This window comes from Rattus norvegicus, chromosome 1 (genome assembly GCF_036323735.1).
Source record: "Rattus norvegicus strain BN/NHsdMcwi chromosome 1, GRCr8, whole genome shotgun sequence".
In the NCBI taxonomy this organism is placed as follows: domain Eukaryota; kingdom Metazoa; phylum Chordata; class Mammalia; order Rodentia; family Muridae; genus Rattus; species Rattus norvegicus.
In genome coordinates this window covers 48,396,763-48,424,639 of record NC_086019.1, presented here as the reverse complement: position 1 = coordinate 48,424,639, position 27,877 = coordinate 48,396,763, and the positions used below count along the sequence as shown (strand labels likewise).

General features: G+C 45.2%; 2 protein-coding genes across 3 annotated transcripts; both read left to right on the top strand.

Moving 5' to 3' along the window:
- On the top strand, positions 1 to 26,775 carry Tmem242 (transmembrane protein 242). Of its 2 annotated transcripts, none has more exons than XM_039103364.2 (4): positions 1 to 130; positions 671 to 771; positions 6,700 to 6,837; positions 16,711 to 18,920. In XM_039103364.2, the coding sequence occupies exons 1-4, from the start codon at positions 46 to 48 to the stop codon at positions 16,720 to 16,722; spliced, it is 336 nt and encodes a 111-aa protein (XP_038959292.1). In that variant the 5' UTR covers positions 1 to 45; the 3' UTR covers positions 16,723 to 18,920. The 2 variants fall into 2 exon arrangements, with proteins under 2 accessions (XP_038959292.1, NP_001138332.1); NM_001144860.2 differs by lacking the exon at positions 16,711 to 18,920 and adding an exon at positions 26,150 to 26,775 and having other exon boundaries at positions 7 to 130.
- Positions 20,220 to 21,643, top strand: Ldhal6b (lactate dehydrogenase A-like 6B). The gene has a single exon (NM_183334.1). The coding sequence runs from the start codon at positions 20,327 to 20,329 to the stop codon at positions 21,473 to 21,475; it is 1,149 nt and encodes a 382-aa protein (NP_899163.1). The 5' UTR covers positions 20,220 to 20,326; the 3' UTR covers positions 21,476 to 21,643.
- Positions 26,776 to 27,877: the final 1,102 nt, after the last annotated feature.

Sequence of the window (27,877 nt, the reverse complement as noted above, 5' to 3'; positions counted from 1 at the left end):
ACTCGGGCCTCTTTAGTAACGGAAACAGTAGAGGAGACTTTAAATATGGAGGCCTCGGGTTCTGGGTCCGGGGAGTCTTCTGCAGTAGAAGCTCCAGGGTCTCAGGACGATCGGCTATTCCTGATTAAAGGTATGCTTGCCCTGCGCTGGGATAGGATGTTCTGGAACACATTCCGTTCTGAAAGCCCTTATCTTGGGCTTTATTTTTAACTCAGCCAGTGGGACCCATATGTCACAGGGTGAAGTCTCCTTGGGCAGGGACGAGTAAGTCCTGCCATCTAGTCTCTAGTCCATACTGTATTTATCCATCCTTATCTATAGATTTTTCTCGTGCCCTGCCCTTTTCTGATTGCCACTATCTCTTCTTCCCGTGGAAAATCTTTGCGCTGGGAAGGGGAAACACACCCATTCTTAGCCCTGAAGAACCCAGCTTCAGAGTGTTCCCTTGAACCAGAGGTCGTGAGATCACACAGGTTTCTCAGACCGCTTAGCCATGATGTTTCGAGTTTTGAATGTAATCCTGAAAATATCTGATACTAGGTTGTGGAAATCTTTTTTAATTTAAGCTTTATTTTTTTTTTTTTTGGTTCTTTTTTTCGGAGTTGGGGATCGAACCCAGGGCCTTGCGCTTTAAGCTTTATTTTTAATATCTTCTCCCAATTCTTGGCAGGTGGAATTTTCCTTGGTTCTGCAGCCGCAGCGGGAATGCTAGCTGGATTTGTTACAACATTATCACTAGCTAAAAAGAAAAGCCCCGAATGGTTCAATAAGGTTTGTGACTGAAATCCACTCATAGCATTACTATTCTTTTTAACAAAGGACAGCCACAGTCGCTATAAAGTGCCTAGCACATAGTAGGTGCTCTAAAAGCATTGGATGACTAATATAACCCACTTGAGACAGAAGACCATTATTCTTCAAGATTGTACATTTGTTCTCTGTCACATACCTGCCTTTTCTGGTTGGTGGGGAATTTCCTGATATGTATGTGTAGCTGTTTATAATGTTTTGTCTTTTCCCCTCCCACCCTTACTGCTGATTTATTGTTCACTTCACCTCAGCAAGTGTTGACTTGGGATCCTTTGTGTTTCAGTCACTCTGATTAAGGTGGAAGGGATACAAAAATAAACATGTCTGTCCCTCAGGAATTTAAATGTCTGCTGTGAGAGACACAATTAGATACTCATACAGATAACTCTGTAATTAGCCTGATGTGTGCTACAGAAGAATGTTATGTGAAAAACCATAAATCAATCGAATTCCCTTCCACTTATCTGTAATAGTCATACTTAAGCTTTGAATACTGTAAAGACAAGAGGCTATAATGTATCTAAAATGTTTTCCAATTCCCTCTCAATATTCTAAAGGTTTATGGAGCTACTAAGACCACATCTGTGGCTCTGCTGGGCCATTTTCTCCTGATATTATGTTTTTAGAGAAGAAATTAACTTGTGGCAGATGTCATTAAGGCCTAACCAATATTGGTGTTTTAACAGCCAAGCTTTGTTTGGTTTTCCAACCACAGGTTTGGTTATAATTAAATTATAATTATACAATACATAGGGATCTGTGTAAGAATCTGGTAAAAACCAGGGATTGTCTTCTTTCCACAGACTGACAACTTGGTTCTTTGTTTTGTTCTGGGATTGAATCGTAATGCATGCTGTTTGTGGTCTAACACACTTGTAAACAGTGGTCCACAAAATCCCAATGATCCTTGAGACAACTCATTTCCTATTCAAGTTTAGAGACACGCCCCGATGGCACAGAGCAGTGGCATAGTCATGGTGGCTGTGGCATAAACCAGTCCCTTGCAACCACTATGTACTTCATTGTAATGCAGCAGTAGCTTTAAAAAGAATTCATTAGGTAAATGTCGTTGTTGAAGTGGTAAAATTATTACCTCTTCAATAATGACACTTGGATATGCCTGACTTTTAAATTTCATGGGAGGTGGGAAATGTTCAGGAAGCAACTCTGCTTCAGACGGCAGATGTTTTCCTCTAGAGGAAGCAGCAACTGCCTTACCAGCTGAATCAGTGTGTTCCCTACAGGGCATCTTCTTTGTGAAGGATCCACCACAAACTGTCAGTCACTCACAAATGGGGTGTTTGTGGCAGACATTTTCTTAAAAAACACAAAGTAGGCCTGACTCTTGAGGAAAGTGGTTGTCAATCTTTGTGGTCAGTGTTAACAAGCTTTCAATTGAAAACACTTAGACATGTAACTACCGCCATTCACTTGACAACTTCTCCATACTTAACAGCTTTGCTGATGAGATGCTGTGATTTGATGATGATTTAAAAATGCTATTTAACACATGGGATCAACAGTTGAAAGATCTGTATAATTTAGATACCAATACCTTCTGAATAGTCACTCTGTATGGCATAGCGTCCATTCAAAGTGCAAAGCTGACTGGTGGGTTTGAATGTTACAAATGACAGAAGGTTTTAATAGGACTCCATGTGGTAACCAACCTTCAGAAGCCTTTTTTTTGTTTAGTAGTGGTATGTTATGAAGAAGGAAAGCTAATAAAATACTTTTTCTAACCACATCAGTGTGAGGCCTGGGTTTTATTCGTACACTTCAGCTGTCACTGAAAATTATAAGAAAGCATTTACAGCAGATTGACTACAGATATGAAAAGCCAGCTCTTAGGCTGGAAATTTAAGAGGTTAACAAAAGCATAAAACATTAATCCTCTGTAGTTTATTTTGTTTGGGAAGGATAGTTATTCTAATATAAAAATGAGTTTATGTTTTTATATTAATGGATTTGATACTTTTAAATGACTAAAGTGTAAATTTCTCAGTTTTAATTTCTAATACATTAAATATTGATAAGACCCACATAATTAAACATCTTTGGAGCCTATATGTAAAGGAACGTGAGAAACACTGCACAGGTGACTAAAATGTTCTGTAAATTTGCCCCACATCTCATCCAAGAGCACAGTGGCTGAGTTTATACTGAGCACCAGTTTAATAATGTCACGTGGGCATCGAGCTTTCAGTCATCACCCAGAGGACTTCTCTCAGAATCCTAATCCCTGACAGCTGAAGGTTATCCACTCTTCTCCCCCCCCCCGCCCCCCCCGGAGCTGGGGACCGAACCCAGGGCCTTGCGCTTCCTAGGCAAGCCCTCTACCACTGAGCTAAATCCCCAACCCTAGGTTATCCACTCTTGAGTCCTCACATATGTGACACAGCCCACCAAACAGCCGGACACAGGCATGCATAGATTTAGCAGTCTGTCCAACGTGGCACTCCCCTGCCTAAGGAATAAATGCCACTGCTTTTAGCAATGCTTTTACTTAATAAGCTGTGCTTTATCCTGAGAACAAACTCAAATTATAACCCAAAAGGACTTTCAAATGACCACCCTTTTGTTTGGGGACTGCCTGTGCTTTTTCTATTTCATGGGGATAATCAGTCCCCTGGTGCTTTATTTTCTAACTGCTGAGTCGTTTGGTAGGAAGCCGAACACTGAGAAAGAATAGTGTTGAGTGAACTAACATATAGTTTTCTTTGTAATTCCTTGAATAAAGAGAAGGGGGAAGTGCAAACCGAAGTAAAAAAATTATTCCCTCAAGCTTCTTTGTTCTGTACACACACACACACACACACACGCACACTGCAAAGGAGAAGGGGTGGGGACAGATGTGTGTGTGTGTGTGTGTAAGAGCTAAGATTAGAGACCAGGGCTAACATGCTAGGCAGCCATGCATGCTATAACCAAACTCTATCTCCAAGATTGTTTTTTTAAACCAATACTTTTTACACACTGGTTTTAAACATGGTTTCAAGACTAAATGAAGTGCCACATGTGAAAAGTGTGTGTGTGTGTGTGTGTGTGTGTGATGTGCTCATTTGGTTAGAATAGTTGAAAATACAGAATTGCTGTGCATGTATACATGAATTACTTACCTAAAGTAATTCAGTGCTCGGCTTGCCTTAGTGTCATGGCCTGGCAGAATTTCATCACATACCTGAGTTATTCCAAAACCCTTTAGTGAGCATAACAAAACAGCCAGCTTACCAGATATCCTTTTGATACAACTTTAAATTCTAATAAATAAATACAAGTTTAAGATTCCATTACAGATTATAAGAGCTACTTTAATGATATATCAAAATATTGTTCAGATTTGAATGTAAGGAAAATAACTGGATTGAATATTCTGTGTGTGTGTGTGTGTGTATGATCTTTCTCAATCTCTGTTATTTTTGGGTACGTGGTCTTCCTCTGACCCTGGAGCTCACAGATTTGGGTAGACTGGTGGCCAGCAGGCCTAGGGATCGTGCTGTCTCCATCCTCCCAGTGCTGTCATCCTCTCAGGGGGCATTGCTGAACCTGCCTTTCCAAGCTCAGAGCCTCGTGCTTGTACTGTAGAACTTCATACCCAGGGCTGTTGCGGTAAAAATAAAAAAATGAATCGGCGGCTACCGGTACCTGTGCCTTCCTACTTCTCAAGGATCCTCGGGAACTGAGTGCTCTGGCTGTTTCTCTGCCAGCTGCTTTCTCACACCGTCCCTTTGGCGGATTGTTACCATGCCTGACACACACATTGCATTCTGCAGGCCGTTCTGCGTACACCGCGCCATGCTAACCCCAGGCATTCTATAGTCTAGCACAGCTTCCAGAACTGAGACAATTTGTCTCTGCCCCCTGGGAACTTTGCTCATATTCCCTGTAGCCCAGTAAAATTAAAGCTCTAAAAACTTGTAGTTTAACAATTAGATTTATATGTTAAATTCTCAATTACAATACACCCACAGAATAAATTCACTGCCAATTAATAAAGATAGAAACCGCCCACCTAGACAAGATTAAATTGACCTAGACCACCTGGATCGGAATCCTCCTCTGTTTCCATCTTCCTTTTCTGGCTCCTCCCCTCCCTCCCTTCTAGACTTTTTCTCCGCCTACCCTTCCTTCTCATCCAATGATAGGCTTCGCCTTATCCTGGACCTGCCTTGCTGCATAATGACATCATCCTACACAGGGCCATCGCTCCACCCCCACATTGAGTATTCCTGGAAAACCCATTTGGTGTTTGCATAAAATAATTCCCAGGATTACACTGAAAAAGGCTAAGGATTACACTAAGATGTGAAACTTACACAGTTGACCTTTGACATGACAGTTTGCTATTGGTGCTTCTGACAAATGGGGATGATAGGTCAATTCCTGTTACCCACTTTCTCGGGGTTCTGGTGCATACCAGGAGAAATATTCATGGCCTCAAGTATTACAAGCACAGAATAGAAAATGTGCTGTTTGTTGATTCTGGAAACACTGAGTACAATAGCTACAGTATAGTTTGTTCTGGTCAACTTCCAAATATGGAAGCCTTAATTTTCACTTTAAAAGCGGGTGGGAGACCAATGAAGGGAAATGCAGCCTCTAAAACATGTATGTGTACACACATACACTCATCTGCACACAATACATAGATAAGTGTGCACACAGGGTGCATATATATACACACAACTTGTATGTATGACTATATCTAATGTCTTATACAACATTTTTTGGCAGGTTAAATCTTTTCTACAAAATGTCAGCCCACATTATTTTGAACAGAGGGTATGAATATCATTTGATAGAAGCAAAAATGTGTTTAGATTTTTTGAAAACTTAGAGTTCAATATTAATATTCTACTAAAATTGATTTTTGGAAGTATGAAGACAATAACTAGTGTTTTCACTTCACCAGTTAAGTGGCTGATATTATACAAATGTTACTGTACCTGTTCCTAAAAATCTGAGGCAAAATTGACATTCTGTTGTAAATCTCTTGAGTTATTTTCATATGACTATCTTTTTTTAATTTGGTAAAACAAATATGGATTTGTGTATGTACGTGTGTGTGTGTGCGTGCATGCATGCATGTGTGTGTAAAATTTCTGTTCTTTCCAGGGGCAAAATGACTGTTTTGTTTGTTTCTAAAATAAAATTGATGCCAGGGCCTATGAACTGGTTCTATCAAAATGATAATAGTTAGAGCTCTTGCTTCAGAATAGGGCTTGAGGTCAGTTAAAAGTCAGGGTGGCTAGTGGAGCCGCCAGAAACTGTCACAATGTGGGGAAATGTAAGATACTAGAGTGTACGTGTTTATAATAGAAAACAGCTAAAGAAAGAGTTCAGCAATCTGTTGAGCTCCAAGATTTCTCCCCAAAGTGTTGGTCAGCAAGCATTGAGCATCCACCGTCTGTTCTTGATGGTCTGTGCTCCTGCAGGTTAGCAGACAGACAGTCTTTCTGCTTCCAGGAACAGCACCTGCTGACACACAGCACATGTGCATAGGAAGGGCCTATGCATAGAAGTATGCTAGCAGTGTGCAGACAAATTACTCTAAAACAGAGAAGAACCTTAGTGAACTGAAATAACCTTTCTAGGTAGAAGCCGGTGTTATAAACCTGTCATTCCTTCTCAGATTAGCTAATTCCTCAAATTCTGTTTTAATGAAGGTGCCAGTGGATGTTGGCGGAATGTTCTAGGTTTTTCTGGAAGGATAAGTGGCCACAGTGCCCCACATTCAGATGCCCATCAGTCAGAGAACTCACAGAATTAGTGAAGATGTTACTTCATCTCCATAGCCAGGTTGCTTACATGGGAAGTACTGTAATTCTCTCCAAACATTTCTAGAACGTTTACTGAGTAGTTTACCCAAGCTTTCTGTGTTTATCCTAGGGCACTATGGCCACGGCTGCCTTACCAGAGAGTGGGTCTTCCCTTGCCCTGCGAGCCCTGGGCTGGGGTTCTCTTTATGCCTGGTGTGGAGTTGGCGTGATCAGTTTTGCAGTGTGGAAAGCCTTGGGAGTTCACAGCGTGAGTACCTAGCCTTGTGACTTTGTGTTGTCTAAAGTTCTTGGTTTTCAAATTTGCATATATTTTGGTCCCTGTCTTCTGAAGTAATGACCCAGAATATGATTAAATCCTTCCCAATATGTAGGCAAGTTCTTATAAATATAAATTTTATAAACTTATTTATATATTATAAATATAAGTTTTTCAAATATAATTAATGACTGATTCGGAACTAATGCTCCTTCTGTATAAATTGGTGTTATTTGTTTAATAAAGTTAGTGATTTGGAGCTACTTTTTATATTGTTTGACATTCATGTATATAATAAAACATTTTAATTACTCAATTATTAATGTGTTATATACATGTTTCAGAGAAAAGTTCTAAGCACCCGTGTGTGTGTGTGTGTCTGTGTAAAATGAATACCCTGAACTAAAAATTATGCACTAAGAATGACTGGTTTCTTTCATTAAATAATCAGTGAGAAGCTCTGTGGCCCAGGCTGTCCAGGCAGACGGGAGTATAGACAGTGGCTTGCAGTTGGTGTACTGGTGGCATAGGTAAACAGCTTTCTCATATCAGTCAGCCTGGAGTCCTTGTGGGCGGGTGGACAGCATGAGAGGAGCAGGTGTCGGGCTCAGTTTGGGACTTGAGAGCGTGAGCTGACTGTTAGATGGGCATGTGTCGGTGCTGTTTGATGGCCGTGAGGAGACACCGTGACCAAGGCACCTCTTACAAAGGAGAACTGTAGTTGTACTCTTTGCTCACAGCACATGGAGGACATGGCGCCCGCACGGCCACTGTTGCCTGTTCACATTTCTCACAGTGGACTGGGACTCCTTAGAAAAGGCAGAAAGCCTGTCACTGGAGAGCTGTGGGTGACTGTTGGTATTTGTTCCATTACTCCCACTTCAGACATTAGACCAGCCATTTGGACATAGCTAACTAGAAGATGCTACTATTGGGAACTGGTGAGGTTGGGTCGCTCGCCTAATACAGCATACCTTTCTGCCAGCAGACTCGAGCTTGGCACTCAGCTCTGAACCTTAGGGGCCTAGGTTTCCCAACTTTACCTTCCCTAGCTAAGATGGGAAATAGCTAAGATGGGAACTAAAGTAGGGGTGGGGGAAGGGAGTGTTGGATTTGACCGATCTGATCCACTTGATTCTGGATAGCTCACCAAGTTTTCCTAGATCGATGTCGGTCTCTTACAGGGCCGGCCTTTCTCTCCTCAAGAAGAGGATACTTCTTAAGCCATCCCATGAAGCAGAAAAAGGCTTAGGATATGGGGGCAAGTGAACAAAAGGTCTATAGCTGTTATAGCAAAGGAATGGCTATCTGAAAAACTGAAAGAGAATGTTGACAGAAATATGTGAACAAAATAGGCTCCGGATAAATGACTTACTTTGCTAGAAACGCCACCATAGCGTCAATATTTCTTTTTAAAGACTGTAGGAGGCTTATGCTTGTAGTACCCAAAGGTACCCATCCATATGTATGATGACATTTTTATTAATTTGTACTCAAAAATAAAGCGCAGCGGCCTGGGAGCTCAGGAGACCTCCCTGAGTGGCTGAGGTCTGTCTGGGGACACCTCTGCTCCTGTGGAAGTGATAGCCGTTGGTGCTTTTCGTTAGCTGACAGCCTGTGTTCCCAGTGCTTAGTGCTGTGGGCCATCAGCAGGGTGAGAGCTGAGGTGGAGAATACAGGTACTCTGTGATTGGAGGAGTCATCACAGACAAGGCCCCATCACTGAAGACAACACCCACACAGCTCACTGAACATGGAGAAGCCGATCTGATGCCTGCTTACAGCCTTCATCCCTACGTTCTAGCATCTTTGGTACAGGAAAGTGCTCTGCACACTACCAAGGGAGAAACGTAAACACCAAGCCAGCCAGCTGCCCTTTGACCTTCAGTGCTGGTCTGCTATGGCTGTGCTGGGGCAAGGATGACAGGAAGCTTGTGGGAGTATCAACCAATATCTGATAAGGCCCACTCCATGAGATGGAACCCAAACCTGTCACTGCTTCGGTGACCAAGAACCTAGAGACTAAAAGCCCAGGGACCTAGAATAGAACCAAATGCTATAGTTGTAAAAAGAAAACAAATGTAGCAATGAAATGATTTTGTGCTACACTCGTAGATCAGTGCCTAAGTCAGCCATCATCAGAGAAGCTTCCTCCTGCAGCAGATGGGACCAGATAAGGAGACACACAGTCATACTGTGCAGAAAGCGAGAGACTGAAGAAACAGGAAGTCTCCATCAAGAGACTGAAGAAATGGGACGGCTCCATCAAATCCCCCCCCACCCCAGGGGGAGCCTCAAGGAACCCAGTGGAAGCGGAGGCAGAAAGAGTGTAATAGCCAGAGGGATGGAGGACACCAAGGAAGCAAGGCCCCCTAACCCAACGTGATGGACACAGAGGCTGACACAGCAAGCGCAGACCGTGCACCGCACAGGGCCCTAGAACTGAAAGGAGAATTTATACACGCCCCATTCCTAACCCAAAGCTATGCCCAGTTGCATTTGCAAACAGATTGAGTTTCCTCCAAGGGAGTCTCCCTGGGAAACAAACCGATCTTAAGGGAAGGCTGCATGCCCAGCACTAGATGGCTGGCAGAACATGAACTCCAGCATCTTTGAAGGGTCCTTCTCACAAGGTCGTGGCAGGGTTTTCCCTGTTATTGTTTTATGTACATTTTTCTTACCTCTTTTTACCCTCTAGTACCGTGTGTGTGTGTGTGCATGTGTGTATATGTGCATGTGTGTGTATGTGCGTGCGCACATGTGTGTGTGTGTGTGTGTGTGTGTGTGTGTAATTTTGGCTTCTAGTTTAGTGTTTTAATGGGATCCCTAAGTGTGCAGATGAGTGGGTCTCTGGTTCTCATGTCTTCTCTTAGGCTCTTTTCCTTCTTGTTTTGTCCAACTTCAATGTGATAGTTCTGTTTTTTATTACCATATTTTATTTTATTGCTATCCCTTAGAATCCTGTTTGCGTTCTAGTGAGAGACAGTGGGGCTACCCAATCTGCCTCTGCTGATGCACGGCTCCCCTAGCAAAGGTCACAACTCTGCTTCAAGGTTCCTAGACAGAAAGGGGCTGGATCCACATGCGAGAGGAGGTGGGAGGGAGCTGGGAGTTCCCATGTGAGGAAAGGTCTGTTTTCAATAAAAGGGGGGAAAATAAAAGAGTCATCATATCAATCTAAATTTCATAGACCAACAAAAGTAGGTTATCATACTCCTGAGGAATTGGCTTTATGGGCCAGACTGTGCTATTTTAGTTTCTAGAACATGAGCAACTTTGTTTTATGGCACCAATAAGAGGATTATTACCTAAGTAAAATATTTGAGGGAGAAAAAATGTTTTCTAGTTAGCATTACTGAACGTGAGAATCTGTGGACTCTGACATCACATCTTAGTGTCCTGTAGGAAGAGAATGTAGACAGCCTCTCCCCCACTTCAGAGGCCGCTGGGATCATGGGTCCGTCTGTTCTCCAGACACTTCTCAGGAGACCCTCTGACTAAACCCTGTGTCAGGGCATGTCTTACAGGGTGGAGTGTTTGCTAACCCATCAAGTTAGTCCTCTGGAACTCCTTTGTGGGGCTACCCTGAGCTGGCTCTGGGCAACACACTAGGACAGGGCGCAAGCCTATTCCAGGCTTCTAGAAGACCGAGTGCAGAGCCGTGCACTGACAGTTTGAGTGAAAGCAGGAGTCTGACCTGAGTCTGCCCTGAACTTGAATCTCTGGGTCTCGCCGGATTTCATTAAATGCCACTTTTCTACAACTTTAGGTAACAGTCTCACGATGACCCAAGCCTCTGCACTGTGGAGGTGCACTAGGAGGTGGCCATTCTACCTTGAGTTGTGCTCTCCACTGTAAATCCAGTTCCTCTCGCCTGCCATCTAGTGGCTGACTGTGAGCAGCCTGGAGCGCTTAACATTTCCCGTTTTAAGTCACAGCTACCCCTGCTGGCCTGAGAGGCAACAAATCAAAATTTCAGTGTCTTAAAATGTTTTTGCTTTACTTTATTACCCATAGTTATTGTGAAACTTCATTGCACAGAGAACACATAGAATACGTCAAGTGTAAAATACATTTGTATCTTATGTAGTGGTATAGCATTTAAGCAGAGGTTCACAAAAAGGACAACTGTTAGAAGCGTTGCATTAGTCGGCCAAAGCACTGACCTTGCCCAAGATTAAAAACTCCTCCAAGTTCCGAATCTGTCCACCCCAATGCCCCAACTGGTACTGAGCCCGCAAGTACAGCGTATGCTCTGTGCGAATTCACTGAGCATTCTGAATCATGGTTGAATTGTGGTGTTTTAGCATATGAGCATGATTGAGGCAGTATTTCATCTCAGGAGCTATGCTAGTGGGGACAGGGTGGTTGAGAAAACGTTTCCTGTAGGTTCCTGGTCCCTTGTTAAACCCGCTGTGTGTGTGATTCCAGGAGATGGGCCATTCAGCCCTGCAAGAACACCTTGGGCCATTAGATTGTTACTAGGATAGATGGCTTAGCAAAGAGTTGAGAGAAATACTACCTCAAGTGGAGAACTCAAACTCCTGTTTGTGGAGGAAAGCAAGTTTCTGTTTCGTTATTGGCATGTTACTTGTTAATCTTGTCACTAGTGTCCTTTACTAACTAGTTACTAGTTGGTATTTGTTGGTGGTCGAAGGACTTCTGAAAAGGTGTAGCTTATTTATAGCTAGACCTCTCTCTCTCTCTCTCTCTCTCTCTCTCTCTCTCTCTCTTTCTCTTTCTCTCTCTCTCTCTCAGAAGGTGAAGTGTTAGCTATCCACTATTTCTTGGTTGCAGTGGCTATAACTGTAGAGGCACTGTGGGTGTGCTCTGCCTGTGGCCCTGTGCTGTGTGCTGTCATCTCAGAGGCCCGGCTGTCACTACCAGTTGGCGTTACTGAGTGTGAGATATGGAATCTTTTCTATTACATTGAATGTCTACGAAAGGGGAGTACAGACGCTCCCTGCCCGTCCGGAGGCCAGAGGCTCACCATTGGTGTCTCTGCTCTTGTAAGAGACTAGTACAGTCCTCTTGCAAGAGGCTAGTACAGTCCTCTTGTAAGAGACTAGTACAGTACGTTCACAGTGCCTGGAGCAGGAAGGATTTGTAGTTCACAGCTGTTGCCTTTGTAGGAGCCAAATTGTGATAAAATCCAGGAACGAACATTTGCTCTGTTATGGCAAATTACTTTAAATTATCTAGAGATTTAATGTTTAAATTGATGAATAAATGGAGATTTAACTTTATCTTTTTAACTAATTGACAAAGGAGTGATTAACCTTTGTATAGCTACCTGTTACTGTAACAACGTATCTGAGATTCTTAATGTCCTCAGGGAAAGATTCTTCAGTCATCAGTTTTGGAAGTCAGTCTAAGACTAAGCGACCCATTGTTTTCTGCTCCTGGGGGAGTGAGAGAGAGCAGTGGCCAGCATGCAGGGTGGAGTAGAACTGCTCACGTCAGCGGTTAAGGAACAGACAGACACAGTCCCCGTCCCAAATGATCTTTCCTAGCAGCCTCCTGACCCTCCCCACTAGGCCCTCTGCCCAAGGTTCCCACCATCTATTAGCACCACTCTGAGGCCAAGTTTTGAACATGTGGACCTCTGGGGAACATTCAAAATCCAAATTATGGATGAATGTATGTGTGTGTTAAATTAAAATGTGTTATAGAGCCTATAATTAATTTTTAATTATTTTCTTTAGCTACTCATTACTAGAAACATGCATCTGGAAAAGTGCAGCAGAACTCCCCTGAGGTCCGATCACTGGTCAGAGCAGGAGCTTTTCTCTCAGGCCGATTCTGTCTGAGGACACATCCGTAGCATGAGGTGGAAGCGCTCCAACTTGGGTGCGCTGCTCTGGGATGTTTTTCACTGAGTAGTCATGGGGCCATCTTCACACAGTGGAGTACATAAATCTTCATCACTTTTAATGACTACGTGGTACTCCATCACATATTATAATCTACTTCATTAGCCCCTGCCGCTGGGACCAACTTTTCACTATTAAGGACTATAATGAACCTGTTAAGCAGACATCTTATTGCACTTTTCCTGATTAAGAAAACTGTCATAAAGATGGAAAATGTTAATGTTGGAGCGAGGGGTATTTTAAGATGTTTTCTGATGTGTGTTGCTAGGGGATGTGTAGAAAAGTTGTGAAGGGTGCACGTGGTCCCTAGCTCCCTGGCCATTGGTGACTTCTGTTTCACTGTAATGTTTGCCAATCTGCTAGATAGTAAACTGGCCATCCCTGGCTGTGAAGGGTCACCTGGAGAGAGTTGTGCCTAAAATCCTGTGATGTTCCCCAGATCCCATCCTATTCTTTCTTCTGATGGTGGTTGCCACTCTCCCCAGAACTCTGCATCCTTCTCTTTAAAAGTCAAAAAGTTAGGTGTGCGAATGAAGCAGATTTGAAGTTTTTTCAGAAGTGGGCATTTGACTGTATCCTGAGACTCTGGGCAGTGGTGTCTTCCTGCTAGGATAGAGGATGCCCTCTGTCTACAGGCTGTGTTTGCCCAGCCTGGCCAGCTGGCACGCACCTGCTATTGCAGTATCCGAGAGGTGCAGGCAGAGAGATGGGGTCTGAGGTCAGTCAGGGCTGTGTAGGTTCCAGCCGGCATGGGCTATAGAGCAAGACCGTCTCAGAACACAAACAACCAAAAGTCTTTTCTACAGTTCTTTTCTATAACTGCTACAAGGCGTGTGTGTGTACCTACCTACACATACACACATGTATATGTGTACGTGTACATACATGCACACACATACACACAATTGGTTTATCGTTATTTACTTATTTTTGAGACATACTTTTTGTGCTAGCATGACAATGACAGGCTTCCTTCTAACCCTGACAGCCACTGTGAGGGCCTCTACTAAGTACAGATGAGTTCTTGCTCTGTACTCTTGGCTAATTTTAATTTTCATCAGTATTTACCAGTGTGCCTTATTAGAACATGGGGTGTCTACCCAGTGTCTCTTATTAGAACATGGGCCCATGTCACCAGTGTCCCTTACAGTACATTACCCCTATTTTATTTCATTTACACATCTCAAATGAGCAGCTGACCCATATTTAAGTAAAACTGTGGAAAGGCTTACAAGTGTTAACTTTGAAAGTGTCAAAGAAGGGAAGTAGGCTTTTAAGTGCTGGATGTTTCACTGGTTCAGCTAAAGGTTAAAAGCAAGTCTGAGTTTCCTGGCAAATTGTTTAATGGCAGCCATTCTGGAGTGGCCTAGTCTAAGGCTCTGCCCCAGGAGAAAGAGCCACTTTCTTGTTCTGATGCCCACCCTGCCTCCTGCCTCCTCCTGACAGCATTTGCTGGAACTGCAGAAGAGAGTCGTCATGACCCGGCAGCACTCTTCTGTCAGCCTAGCAGACCGAGGAATATTTTCCTGGAATCATTTAAAAATGAATTGGACGTGGCGCCATGCATCAGCTAGTCACTCAAGTCTGAGGTGACATGAACATCTTTGTCACCCTCACTTCCTATTCCACAGCGGCAGCTCTAATGGCCTAACTCGAACTGGGGAGAGGCCTTTGATGTAAATGTGGGAGAGCAATTTGGTGACTGAGGACCTGAGTCATGTGGTCTTGTTCAGTTTGAAGGGGAGATAATGACCTGAATACTTTTTTTAAGGCCGGGGAGGGGGAAACAGCTCTCTGGCACATTTCCAAACTACTTCTTTAAAACCCACCAATTTCCCCTTATAGCTGAAATTTGGCCTCAGTATTTTATAAAGTGGCAATGTGCATCAGTTAAGGGGAGAGATAAGTGGTACCCTAAGGGCCTTGGTGTTCAGAGGCCCCACACAAACCACGCTTCCTCACCTCGATATTCCCACATGTGCTGCACAGGAGGGGTTGTCCTTGACTTCACCTGCTTGGGTTTTATTTTTCCTTTGTCCTGGTCGTGAGCAGTTCTCTCTAAATACGCCCTGCATGCAGAAAGAGTTGACACCACTGCATCCCCTTAAGTGGCATTTTCAAAGCCACCTCTTATTGATTAGTCCCTTACAGATGGATAACATTCCAGAGCATTATGTATATTGATAGATTTCTTTTTTTTTTTTTTTTTGGTTCTTTTTTTCGGAGCTGGGGACCGAACCCAGGGCCTTGCGCTTCCTAGGCAAGCGCTCTACCACTGAGCTAAATCCCCAGCCCTGATAGATTTCTATATAATTATTGTCAGTTGTATACAGAAAATGAAGTGCTCTTTGAAACTGAGTTTTCCTAACTAAACAACTTACATATAAGAAACTGTGCATAGGTGTGCGAGTGTCCAGAAGTCAATGTCAGACAACTTCGTTGGGCTTTCTTCACTTTACGTTTTGAGTCAGTTCTCTTATTCAGCCTAAAGCTTGCTAATTTGGCTAGAGTGTCTGGCCATCAAGCCCAGGTCTCCTCCCCAGGCCTGGAGCTTCAAGTGCACCCTACTGCACCAGCCTTTAAATGGGCGCTGGGGTCAGCTTAGGGTCATGCTCATTCATTTATTTGTATGTGATTCCTGGTGACATTACACACATCTCTAGTTTGAAGGCCAGCCTGGGCTACATAGGGAGAGCCTGTTTCAAAACTAAATTAAATCTTCATGTCCTGGATCTGAGAACTGTGCTAGGTGTGATTTGGCCTCTTGTGGTGACTGACTTGTTCAAGTTTGTGTTGAAAGATTCTGGGTTTTGACTGTGCTCTTGTTTTCGCCCCTTGACTCTCATCTGGCTGCTCCTGACAGCTCTGTTCACCTCTGCCTTGGTGCCACTGTACCGGGTCTGCAGTGCTGCCTGTGGCCCTTCCCTGGGCCCACATCTTTTCCTCTCCAGGGTCTAGCTACCGTGTGACCTCACTCCCACCTTGTGCTGCAGGCTCAGGCCCAGTGGACTTGGCACTAGTACTTGTATACACACAGGTGTCCTGTGTGCTTCCTCCCCTCTGAACTGTCATTCATTCCAACCTGTGACCTATCCTTCGGTTACACTCCCGCTGAGTGGCAGCATCCACACAGCTGCCCAGAAGCAAAGCTGGCTTGCTGTTCATAAGTGCATCTCACAGTGTTCTGCCATTCCCCAGGTCTTCCCTGTCCTCCACTCCACAGCCTTCCCATCTGGACACTTCTTCCCACAGGGCAACTGTAAAGCGCCTGTGTTCTCCGTCCCTTGCTGCAGCCCTTTCCTGTGCTACTACCCAGATGCTTGAGCACTCTGCCTGCATCCGAACCACATTAAGGACAGACTATACACCTCACCCAGCTCTTTGAGCAGTTGGTGTCTGCTCCTTCCCCGCCACCACCAGGTCACCTTCCCAAAGATTCAGCTGCTGTCATCATAGTCCCTGCCCTTTGCTGGCTATCTTTTTTCACTGCAGCACATACAGACATGCTCTGGTTTACTGCAGCTCTTTGGGTAATTTCTCCTCAAGCTAGCAGCCCATTTGTCTGCATCCCCAATTGAAATGATTCTGAAAAAGCTGCCCATGATTGCTGGTTCCACCTCCCCCTGCCCTGTCCCCCATCCAGCTTTTTCCCCTACCAGTGCCCTAAAGTTTCCCAGGTCTCGGGCTCGTCTTTACTGTCAGACAGTGGCTTCACTTCCCTCCTTATCCACTCAGCTTCCTCGTCTAGACACTGGCATTTAAAGCAATCCGGCCATCTAGTGATGTCCAAACATAGCTCTAGCCCTTCAGACTGGTCTCCCTTGTCTCATAACGCGTGTGGTGACAGCACCCACTAGCCTGAACGCTTGGTTCTCTTGTGTTCTCTCCTTAATCTTCCCCAATGAGGAAATATCTTCATTGCCTCATCTCCCAATTGAAATCAAAAGCCCAGGAGTTTGTCTAATTTCCCGTTGTCTCTTCTAACCCACAGACCTGCTCGTGAGCCCCACTGTGGAGCACAGCCCCGCCCCTCTCTGCCTGTGGTCACTGTCTGCTTGCGCACTGACAAGCTTCCTGTCTGGTCTCCCAGCCTCATCGTTACTTCCCCTTCATTTTCCCCCACATGGCAGCCAGAGATACTTTTAAAATGTCAGTCAGATGGATCATGCCCTTCATTTAAAAACCGTCCATGGCTTCTGTTAAAAGGGCTACTGATGGAGCCTCACTACCTCTCTGACCACACCCAGACTCACCACAGTCCGCCGCCCCAGCCGCCGCCGCTCCTCAGTGCTGCCCGATTATTGGGTGATACTGCAGCGCCGGGCTTCTTAGCTTTTCCACCAGAGAAAAGTTTGCGTGGCCTGGGTACACGGGAACATAAAATGGTTACATAAATCAAACTTGCACTCTAGTACGTCCTTTTCTTTTTTTAGTGGTTAGTCTGAGTGGTTTTTTCACATTAAATCAACAATTTATGAATATGATGCAAAAAAAAAATTGATTTGGAGAATTTACCAGAGGAGCGGGCCAGTTTGGTTTTTCAGTGTTTAATTCTGTAACGGGGGTGGGGTGTGTTCTAAGTGCTTTCTGAGGAGATTCTCTCCCTATACCTGTATTCTACTTAGAAGGCCTGACTCGGACAGAGGAAAATACTTTTGGGCTCTACTATTTGTAAAGGCCCTCACTTGAGGATCACTTTAGTCAGTGAACAACACAATGAGATTTTTAACTTAATTTAAAAAAAATTACAGTTTTCATGTTATGGATTTCAAACCACAAATAAAACTTCTGATTGTTTTCTTCAGAGTGCCCTCCATGCGGGACCTGCAGCCACTCCAGGTCAGCCTCCACGCTGGCCCTGCCCCCTTAGCAGCCCTGTGTCCCTCATTGAGGATGTCCTCTGCTGGCCTTGTCACGATTTCTCACATTTTAAATAGTTTTGAAGGATTAAAACATTCTCTCCGCTACCAAGCCTTTGTTCTATTGTGTGTCCAGCGCTATGAGTGTGGTATGTGTTGATGCTGTCTCCAGTTGACTGTGGCAGAGGTTTGAGAAAGGCCTAAGAAAAGTAGTGAAGATGCCCTTAGTCCATTTGTAACTTTTCTTTTCTTTTATTTCTTCATTAGCCTTCCATGCAGCCCCTAAGGGGCCAATCATCACCCCATTTTCTTCTCCCTTGAGTATCCCAGCACAATGAGGTCCTAGCCTTCTCAGCCACTCTCCCTAGCCCTCCAGTGTCCTAACTCGGGTCCGGAGTGATTTACTGAACCCTCTCCTCCATAGGTACTCACTGAATCCCTGTCCCTGTGCCCAGATCTGTCCTCGAGGACAGGAGTGTGCTGATAAATACAGTGACTCCGCTCTGCCATATCTGTAGCACTTTCACACTGAACTGCTGGGACAGATCATGTCATGGGCTACAAAGAGCAGCGCTGACATGGGGTTTAAAAACCCAGCTCAGCTTGGAGGGCTGAGGAGGTCTGCAGTAGAAGGGTATTGACTAGACTCTGAAGATATTGATCAGGAAGGTAACAGAGCTGGCCCTGAGAGTCCAGGTGGAATGACTGAGGATAGCAGCGTGGTGGCAGTTGTTGACAGTCAGGGTCTGTACTGCTGGTCCTGGTTCCTGACTTCTCTCTCCTAAGAGATGTAATCAAAGGCATTGAGGTAGCATCCTGCCTTAACTGTAACATTACATTGCATTTTTTAATGGGTAATTTGAATTAGGCCTCCACTTGAAAGGAGGAATGAGTCACCTGAGAGAGAAGGCCAATGGTGCTATCTGGTGGCATCTGGCTGTGCACCCTTGGGTGGTCCTTCCTCTGCTCAGGGCCATGAGTCTGCCTGTGTTGTGCTTGCCTTCTTAGTGTGAGACTTACTATAAATAGGAAGCTACTTTGTTTTGGGTATTCTTTATTTTACAATGTTGTCATTTTTCCCTCTCCAAATTGATTTAGCTGTGACTGAGGGGAAAGACTGAAGAGGCGGCTGCCATAGAGATTGTATTTCTGAAGAGGCTTGATCTCTAGAAAGAAAATGCCTGTCGATAGAAGCTGTCCAGCCAAGAGTCTTTGTGTCCTTGAATCTCACACTCAAGAGCACTCATCCTAGAAAACAGCTTGACTGGTCAAGAGAATCATTACAGAAAGGAGGTGGGGACAGTTGTCAGGCTAAATCTCTCAAGTGAGAAGTAGAACAAAAGAAGTGAGAGCTGGGGTTGGGGATTTAGCTCAGTGGTAGAGCGCTTGCCTAGCAAGCGCAAGGCCCTGGGTTTGATCCCCAGCTCCGAAAAAAAAAGAACAAAAAAAAAAAAAAAATGAGAGCTATCAGCGGCCATGTGGGTTATTTTAAAAAGTCCCTCTAAATGCTGGCCACCATTCAATGAAGATGGGAGTGGAAGGGGCCTTTTTCCTTTTAAATTCTGGTATAATCTGATTGTCAGTGTGGAGGGAATTTATCTGTTTTAAACTGGGTCACCATAGCTGTTTCCTCCAGGCAGCCTTTCTGGCTTGGAAACACATGACACCATCAGCAAGTCCCAAGACTGAGGGTTCCACTAACGGTTTCCCAGCTTCTCCACCCTGCACTGGTTTCCTGGGCCAGCAGTGGGATGAAAGGGCTGCTCTTTATGTGTATAAAATACGTTTTCTTGCCAGGGCGCAACACCTTAAAATTGAAAAATCATGACTGATGAAAGGGCTGTCTGTCCCTGGGCCCCTCATTTGGGACAGCATATGGCTGTCTCCCAAGAGGAAGCACTCAGTGTTCACCACAGGCACAGGATTGATTAGTAGAGAGAAAACGCCATCCTGTGTACCAGGGCTTTGTAGTTTATTAGGTTTTTCATAAAATGCAATGTTTACATCTTCTCAGAATTTGAAATTAGTTCAAAAGACTGAACCAAAAACACAGATGAGATAAGATATTCCAAGACCAGGTTTGCAAGGTAACTATTTCACTACTTCAGTAATAGTCTAATTTACATGTTGGCTCAAAGTTAAGTCATTTCTAAGATACCTTCATTTTATATAGGGCTACAGGGCCATCTTAAGAAATTGGAGGGCTTAGGGAAAGATTATGGTTTTGGTTTTTGTTGTATTTTAATTTGTGTATGTGAATATGTGTGTGACTATGGAATTTATGTTACCATGTGGACCATATGCCCACAGAGGCTAGAGCATACCTGATGCCCCTGAAGTTGGAGCTAAAGACAGTTGTGAGCCACCTGATGTAGACCCTGAGAAGCCAGCCTGGGTCCTCTGCAGGGCACTAGGCGCTCATAACCACTGAGCCAAGTTTGCTCTAATTTGGATCCAATCACAGGCTTTCCTTTATTGATTCTTTATCAATAATAAAGAATATGGGTTTGTAAAACAAACTCCAGTATTTCCTTGCTGGAGGTGGAAGCCCTTTATAAAGCTTTGGTGCAGGCTGCAGGGGCAGGAGCAGGAAGACCCAGTCTGCGCGCTGGGCCCACGTGCAACACTGTTGGGGGACTGCGCAGCCGCAGTGGGAGGGAGGGCTGCGTCTGTACTGCCTGACAACCGCCGTTCTGGCCTCAACTGTCTTCCTCATCCTGTTCATTTCTTCCATCTGAGTGCGCAGCTATGGCCTGGGCTGTAAGCATCCTGAGGGCCAGAAGAAGAATGGGTACAGTCAGGGTAGATTTCAAGGACTTGGGCGTAGCTTTATGGCCCAGTCAGGTGCTGCGTGTCCCTCCCAACCGGGCCTGGTGGAGCCTCACCCCCACGTCCACCATGGCGACTGTGAAGGGTAAACTTCTCCAGCACGTCAGCTCCGAAGAACCCGTTCTCCACAACAAGGTCTCCATTATAGGAACTGGATCCGTCGGCATGGCCTGTGCCATCAGCATCATAGCGAAAGGCTTGACTGATGAGCTTGCTCTTGTTGATAGTAATGAAGGAAAAATGAAGGGTGAGACAATGGATCTCCAGCACGGCAGTGTCTTCATGAAAATGCCAAATATTGTTTGCAGCAAGGATTTCCATGTCACTGCCAACTCTGAGGTAGTGGTTATCACAGCGGGAGCACGACAAGAGAAAGATGAGACGCGTCTAAATTTAGTCCAGCGAAACGTATCTATCTTTAAGATAATGTTTGCCAATATTGTCAAGTACAGCCCTCGCTGCAAAATTATCATTGTTTCCAACCCAGTGGACATCCTAACTTACGTAGCGTGGAAATTGAGTGGGTTTCCCAAAAACCGTGTTATTGGAAGTGGCTGTAACCTAGATACAGCTCGTTTCCGTTACATGCTTGGGCAGAGGCTTGGGATCCACTCTGAAAGCTGTCATGGGTGGGTCCTTGGAGAGCATGGAGACTCAAGTGTCCCTGTGTGGAGTGGTGTAAACATCGCTGGTGTGCCTCTGAAAGAGCTGAATTCAGCTATAGGAACTAACAAAGACCCGGAGCAGTGGGGCAATGTCCACAAAGAAGTCATTGCCAGTGCCTATAAAATTATCAAAATGAAAGGCTATACTTCCTGGGCCATTGGCCTGTCTGTAGCTGATATTGCAGAGAGTATTCTGAAGAATCTCAGGAAAACGCACCCAGTTTCCACCAAAATTAAAGGTTTATACGGAATAAAAGAAGAGGTGTTCCTCAGTGTGCCTTGTGTCCTGGGAGAGAATGGCATATCTGATATTATAAAGGTGAAGCTGAGCCCTACAGAGGAGGCCCAGATGGTAAAGAGCGCAGACACTATTTGGAAAATCCAGAAAGATATCAAGTTTTAAGTCACCCTTGTAAAGATATTGAAGACAGAAGACGCAGTGATGCCCAGTGTGGGGTGACTGGAGTCTGAAAGCTGGAGCGCCTCCCTTTAGGTCTCCTGTTATGTAGCACCCAGTGGCTGCGGACTTTACAGTTTCTGGGTGACAGCATTAAAGGTACTTTTGACTTTAGAAGTACTGGTTTTTGCCTGTCGGTGTGACATTGAAATCGCTGGTTTTCATTAGTGTGTGTACATGACCTAGTCCATTCTGTGTGGCCTATAGTTACATCCATTCACACACCATTTTAAAAAGTAACTCCTGCGTTTAAAAACATGTACACGACATTTTTTTCGATACATTTTGAGACTGCCTCCATTGTCTTGGAACAGTCTGCCAGCTGAACTATTGAGGACAGGAAGGGAACAGGAAGGATGGGGCTTGCTATACTGCAGGGATCCACGTTCAGTTCCCAGAGCCCACGTGGTACCATACATATATGCAGGCAATACACTTAAAATATTTTTTAAAAACCATCATGAAATAGGGACTGTAGCTGCTTGAAGAGCAGAGGGAGACAAGTCAGGAAGGAGAGGAGATGGGAAAGGGGGGAGGAGGGAGAGAGGGAGAGAATTGGTCCATTTTTCTTGTATGGCAGACTTAGTTTAACATCCGCCATGGTGTCTCGCTGTAGGAAGGACTGATTGGTGGCAGAGGGCAAGGATCCAGACATCCCTGGGATTGCAGTTACAAAAATGAAGCCTTTTAGAACCGTTGGGACCTGTTGTCATGTTAAATTGAGATGCAGGTTACAAATGGTTCTTGCTGGGCGGGTCCTAGCGTCACATTGGGCCTTGGCCTGAGAGTGACCTTGCTGCTCACTTACCTTCTGTGACAGAAACTAAAGCCTTTGAACTGTGTCCTGTGACCCAGCGTTGCAGTAAACCCCAGTGAGATTGTATTTCTCAGAGAGTTACATGTTCAGTTACATGTTCATTTCTAAGTCAGTTGTCTTGACTGAAGGTTCTGGACTTTATGGATGGGATGCAGAAATGGTTTAGGAGAAAGCAAAGATATTTCTCTGCCCTTTACTTAAATAAGACTCATAGCATAGCAATGTGGGAAGCTGGGTACCTCATCCCTGGGTCCTTATATCAATAGGCTTTCAGTGCCTGCTCTCTGAACCAAGCCAATGCTAGTTAGTAAATGTTACCAAGTAGACACCAGACTAATCTTCCCATTTAAAATGAATAAATGGATAGGTAAATATGACCCTTCCTTGTAGATCGGAACCCCTATACTTATTCAATAAAAAGCTGGAGAAATGTTCTGACTCCCTAGGAAGTGGTGATGTAAAAGGACCAAGCGGTAGGCTGACTTCAGGAGGTAGAACATGAAGACAAGCAGATCTCTGAGGCTCCCTGGCAATTCACCTGTCATATCCAGCAATCCTCGGGTCCTAGCAAGAAACCCTGCCTCAAAAACTAAGGTGGACAACTCTTGAACACCACCTGAGGTTGGCCTCTGGCCTCCATCCACATGCATGTAGACACTCATGCATATATACATACACAAAAGCATCTTCCAACTCCACGCCTTGACAATTTAGTCTTTAGTCATGCAGTATCCATGGTGGTCAAGCTGGTCTCTTGGGAAGCTCCCCTCCATGACCTAATGGCACTTCAGCTTGCTTTGTCCCTGAGGTCTGCCAAGGCTACAGGTTCCAATATTTCCCTACAGACTGGCCTAGAGAATCGAACATGTGTGAGTAAATGCCTGGATATGACCTGTGTCTTCTGTCCACCTATTAGTCACGTGGCTGTCTAACTCAAGGAGGTGCGGTATAATCCTCACCTACAGAAACAGATGATGCTGACCATTGGTGAACACTAGTAATGCGCTCCCCAGACCATTCAGGCTAAAATGTCCAGGGGTCTGTCTTAAATCATTTTCAGAAAGCTTAGGGGCACTTTGTCATTGTGGTTCACGGAACCTGAGTGGCCATGGGAGAGTCCTGGGTGTCTGTCCGGCAGCCAGTCACTTAACAAGTTACCCCCTCAGCTCTGGGTCCTTGTGTGTCAGGTGGTGGCCATCATCTCTGCCATGTAGAATTGTGACAATTAGTAGCCCAGTGCATTGGTGGTTGGCACACAACCAACGGCAAACAGAAGGCACTGTTCCCACTCAGGTAAGACCTTCACAAACTTGCCGTGCTTTTCAACTCAGCAGCAGCATCGTGGGGACTTACTCAGTTTATCCAGAAACCCAATTACTAGATCGTTAAATCACCCCTGACCCCTTCACCATAGGCATATCTCTGGGTTTCTCTTTGTAGAGCCTATAATGAGGGCAGATGCTCCTGAACCCACAGTGTACGAACGGAAGCTAAATGAGCACGTCAGTGACGACATCATCATCACCACCACCACCACCACCATTATCATCAAGTATAATAGTCAAACTCAGCTCTTAGTGCCAACAAAGCCTGTTAGAGCTGATTCTGTATGAATTTATGATATTAGAGATAATCTGACTAAACAGTTTTTCAATACATAATCTTATCAAAGTGGTTTTCGGTTTCTTCAAGACGCTGATCTTGAATGTACACATGGGTACTGTGTCTCTCCCTAACGCTTTTTCTGGGCTGTATTATAAGCCTACATGAGAGCTTCTCCATTAGCAGTAGATCCAAGTCCCTGGAGAGGGGCTCCGTCCTGAGCGTCCCACATCTGAGTCTTAAGCCTGACTACCACTGGCTATTTGTCAAATGTGGTTCCTTCTAGTGACTCATGTATGACCTCAGGGACAAATAGTAACCAATCCTTGAGGATTGGAGGACAGACAATCAGGTGAATAGAGCGGCCACCCCACCTCCCACCTCCCACCTCCCAGGGTGCTTCCTAGCAGCTGACCAGGGAGGGGTGTCACTGATAAGAGACCGTGGAAAAACAAGTGTGCTCCTACCTTGGCTAGAGAGTCCAACACAACTCAAGTTGTAAAAGACACAGCCAGAAAGACAAAAGGAACAGCAGACTGCAGACAGTGGCCAGGGAAGCACTGGGTTTCAACTCCAAACATCTATGCTGATATAGATACAGGTTATACAGTAGGTTATGAGTAGCGTGTTTGACAAGGCTCCTTATGTGAATCCTGGATAGCCAGTCTGAGTTACCCCTGCCTGCTACCAATTGCAAACAGTAGTCACAGTAACTGTGACCACAAAAGAAGCTCCTCCCCAGTTCTAGCCCCTCTCCAGGGACTTGGATCTACTGCTAATGGAGAAGCTCTCATGTAGGCTTATAATACAGCCCAGAAAAAGCGTTAGGGAGAGACACAGTACCCATGTGTACATTCAAGATCAGCGTCTGGCTGGCAGATTTCTGTTACCAGTGGTTATCACGTTTGCCTAACACAAGAAAGAGACTGGGATATACGGGCTTGATGCTAGAGTGATTGCCTGGCTATGCAAAGATTAACAAATGGGTGTAGAGAATCCAGATGGCTAACCTACAGATTCCATAAAATGGTGAGAATAGCCCCTCCAAATGGCATGTATCTATAAGGCCCTGCTTTTAGGAAACATGCTGTGGTGTTGACAACCATGAGAGCTTAGCATGGAATAGTGCTACAGTGGTCACAGCCTTCCCAGACGGAGTATTTACCGCTTTGTGCGCTCGCCTCACTGTGTCCTCACAACTCTTCAGCAGGCAATTACTACCTTTCTGCACGTACAGGTGCTGGTAAAAGAGGAAACGGGATGAGGGCTGGGATTTGAGCAGGGGTCTGTCTGACACTGAAGTCCTGTCACCAAATTTATGATTTGGAGGTTGGGAACTAGTCTAGAATTTTCAAATACTGAAAAAGATGTAAACCCTGAGTTTGGCAACAGGGTAAAGGCTTAGCCTCCATTTGATGTGAATACAGATCAATAACAAAGAAAAAGTGCCTGAGTCTCCCGTAGCCTCTCCCAGGAATGATGTGCTTCTGGAGAGACCTGGGAGTTGTGTGAACCTGGTGACCCCTGAGTGGAGAAGAACATGTGACCGGTCAGCTTGTACCACGACCTGCCACTGAGAACTCTGCATGGTAGCTTCACAGACATGCAGAAGGACTGACCGAGTGTGCACCTCAGAGTCCTCTCCCACGTCAGCCATTCCCTCCACACAGCTCAGCACTACACGGTGTGGCCTCCCTGTCCCCTCCTTGACTCTGGCTCAAATCGCTTTCACTGACAAACTCTCAGCGTAGGTTGTCCACACTGGCACATAGAAAGGTTCTAGGATATCTGCCATTAGTTTTTCTTTCTACTGTCCCTCCAGCTCTAAAATTCTGACTTGGAATGGCCTGAACTTAATCATGCATTTAGAGGGACAGGCATTTTACTGCTCACTGCATCTTTCTAAATGAAAGCCACTATACATCCCATTCCTCCAATACACACCCTGGGGTTGTGTTGATTCAGACATGTTGCCCTCCACACCGAGGGCAAAGTTGTCTGTTCTGTAGTTGGTGGGCTCACACCGGTGTTGTGTTGTTACTGTGTGGAAGGCAGGCCTCAGCGCCCTGGCCTGTCATTTGCTCCTCATCCGTGAGGGCTCGGGTGTCTCTCCTCAGCGAAGATCCTGCCTCATGGGGCTTCATCTATCCCTCCCTTCTCCTGGCAGTTGATGTCTTATTTTGTTTTGTTTTCCCTTCCAGATGAAGGACTTTCGGAGTAAGATGCAGTCCATATTTCCACCAATCCCCAAGAACCCTGAGTCAGCCGACCAGTGGGAGGAAGCCCTGAAGTGGAAATGACACGGGCATGGGCGACCCCGGAACAACTGCTGTGGGGATGGCAGCTCTGGAAATGCCACGTCTGAAAAAGGGCTGAGGTGACTGCTCTCTAGGAACACGTGCTGATGGCTGGCGAACCCACAGGCCACGGCATCACCATAGCTGTAGTTGGGGCACATGGAGGGAATGTTTTCCTAAGGCTAAGACAAACAGTTTAATTACCTAGACGTTCCCCTCAAGGAAGGGTCCCACGGGCAAATGTTTCTGTTTAGAACAGAAAACCATGTTTCATAGTCATCAGAGAGAGAGAGAGAGAGAGAGAGAGAGAGAGAGAGAGAGAGAGAGAGATCTTTGTAAAGGTGGCACACTGCTCTCCAAGAGGACCCCAGTTCATTTCCCAGAACCCCTTTGGGTGCCTCACAACCTCCTGTGCCTGCGGCTCCATGGGATCTGAAGTCTTGTCCTGATTTCATGCGCACCTCACTTGTGTCCACAGCCACAAAAGTATACACAATTAAAAAACTAAAAATCTCTTCTTTGAAAACTCAGCAAGGGGTGTGTGTGTCTGTGTGTGTTCCAATGTTTATATGTAACAGTAGTAGAGAAGAAGTCGTGAATTTGAATGGGGTAAGGGTAGACGCTGAAGGAGCTGGAGTGTGGAGAGGAAGGGTGAAAATGGCTGGAATGCTGTACCCACATGAAATTTTCAAAAAAAAAAAAAAAGTTCAGCAACAAAAACTATAAGCAGAATCCTAACAGCATATGTACCTCAGTGTATCTAATTAAATGAGTTTTTAAGGCCTATCTTATCTGCATATGACTAAGAATTTGGAAGGTGTGTTCCTATTGGCCAGTCTCCGAAGTGGTGACCCAGTCCTGGAAAGGGGTGCCACTTGTCCTGAGCACAGTCTGACTGGAAGCTAGTACACACATGCTCAGGGCCTCCCTCGAAGGGCTTGTAAATTCTCACACACAGGACAAAAAGCCAGAAACAAGTTGCCAGATGGGGACAACTCAGAAGAGAAGACGGGCTGAAATGACAGTGGTGACAGCATGGCTGTGAAATGTGCTTTGTGGAGAGACTGCCTCCAAGTCCCTGTACCCTGACTGACAATTTGTAGTTTTTTTCTCCACGTTGAAAGTAAATACAGTGTGACTGCCCACCTTTCTAAATATTTATTTTATATATTTATATTTCAATTATCGCCCTTCCTGGTCCCCCCTCCCCTTCTCCTCTAAGAGGGTGCCCAATCACCCCCTCCCACATCACCCCTCCAGCACCCCCTTCTCTGGAGCATCAAGCCTCCACAGGACTAAGCCCATCCCCTCCCACTGAGGCCAGACAAGGCAGTCCTCTGCTACATATGTAGCAGGAGCCACCAGCCCATGCATACTCTTTCGGTGGTGGTTTAGTCCCTGGGAGCTCTGAGGAATCTGGTTAGTTGCTACTGTTGTTCTTCCTATGGAGTTACAATCCCCTTCAGTCCCTCCCTAACTCTTCCATAGGGGTCCCAGGGCTCAGTCCAATGGTTGGCTGTGAGTATCTGCATCTGTATTAGTCAGGTGCTGGCAGAGCCTCTCAGAGGACAGCCATGCCAGGCTCTGGTCTGCAAGCACATCTTGGCATCAGTGTTGGGGTTTGGTGTCTGT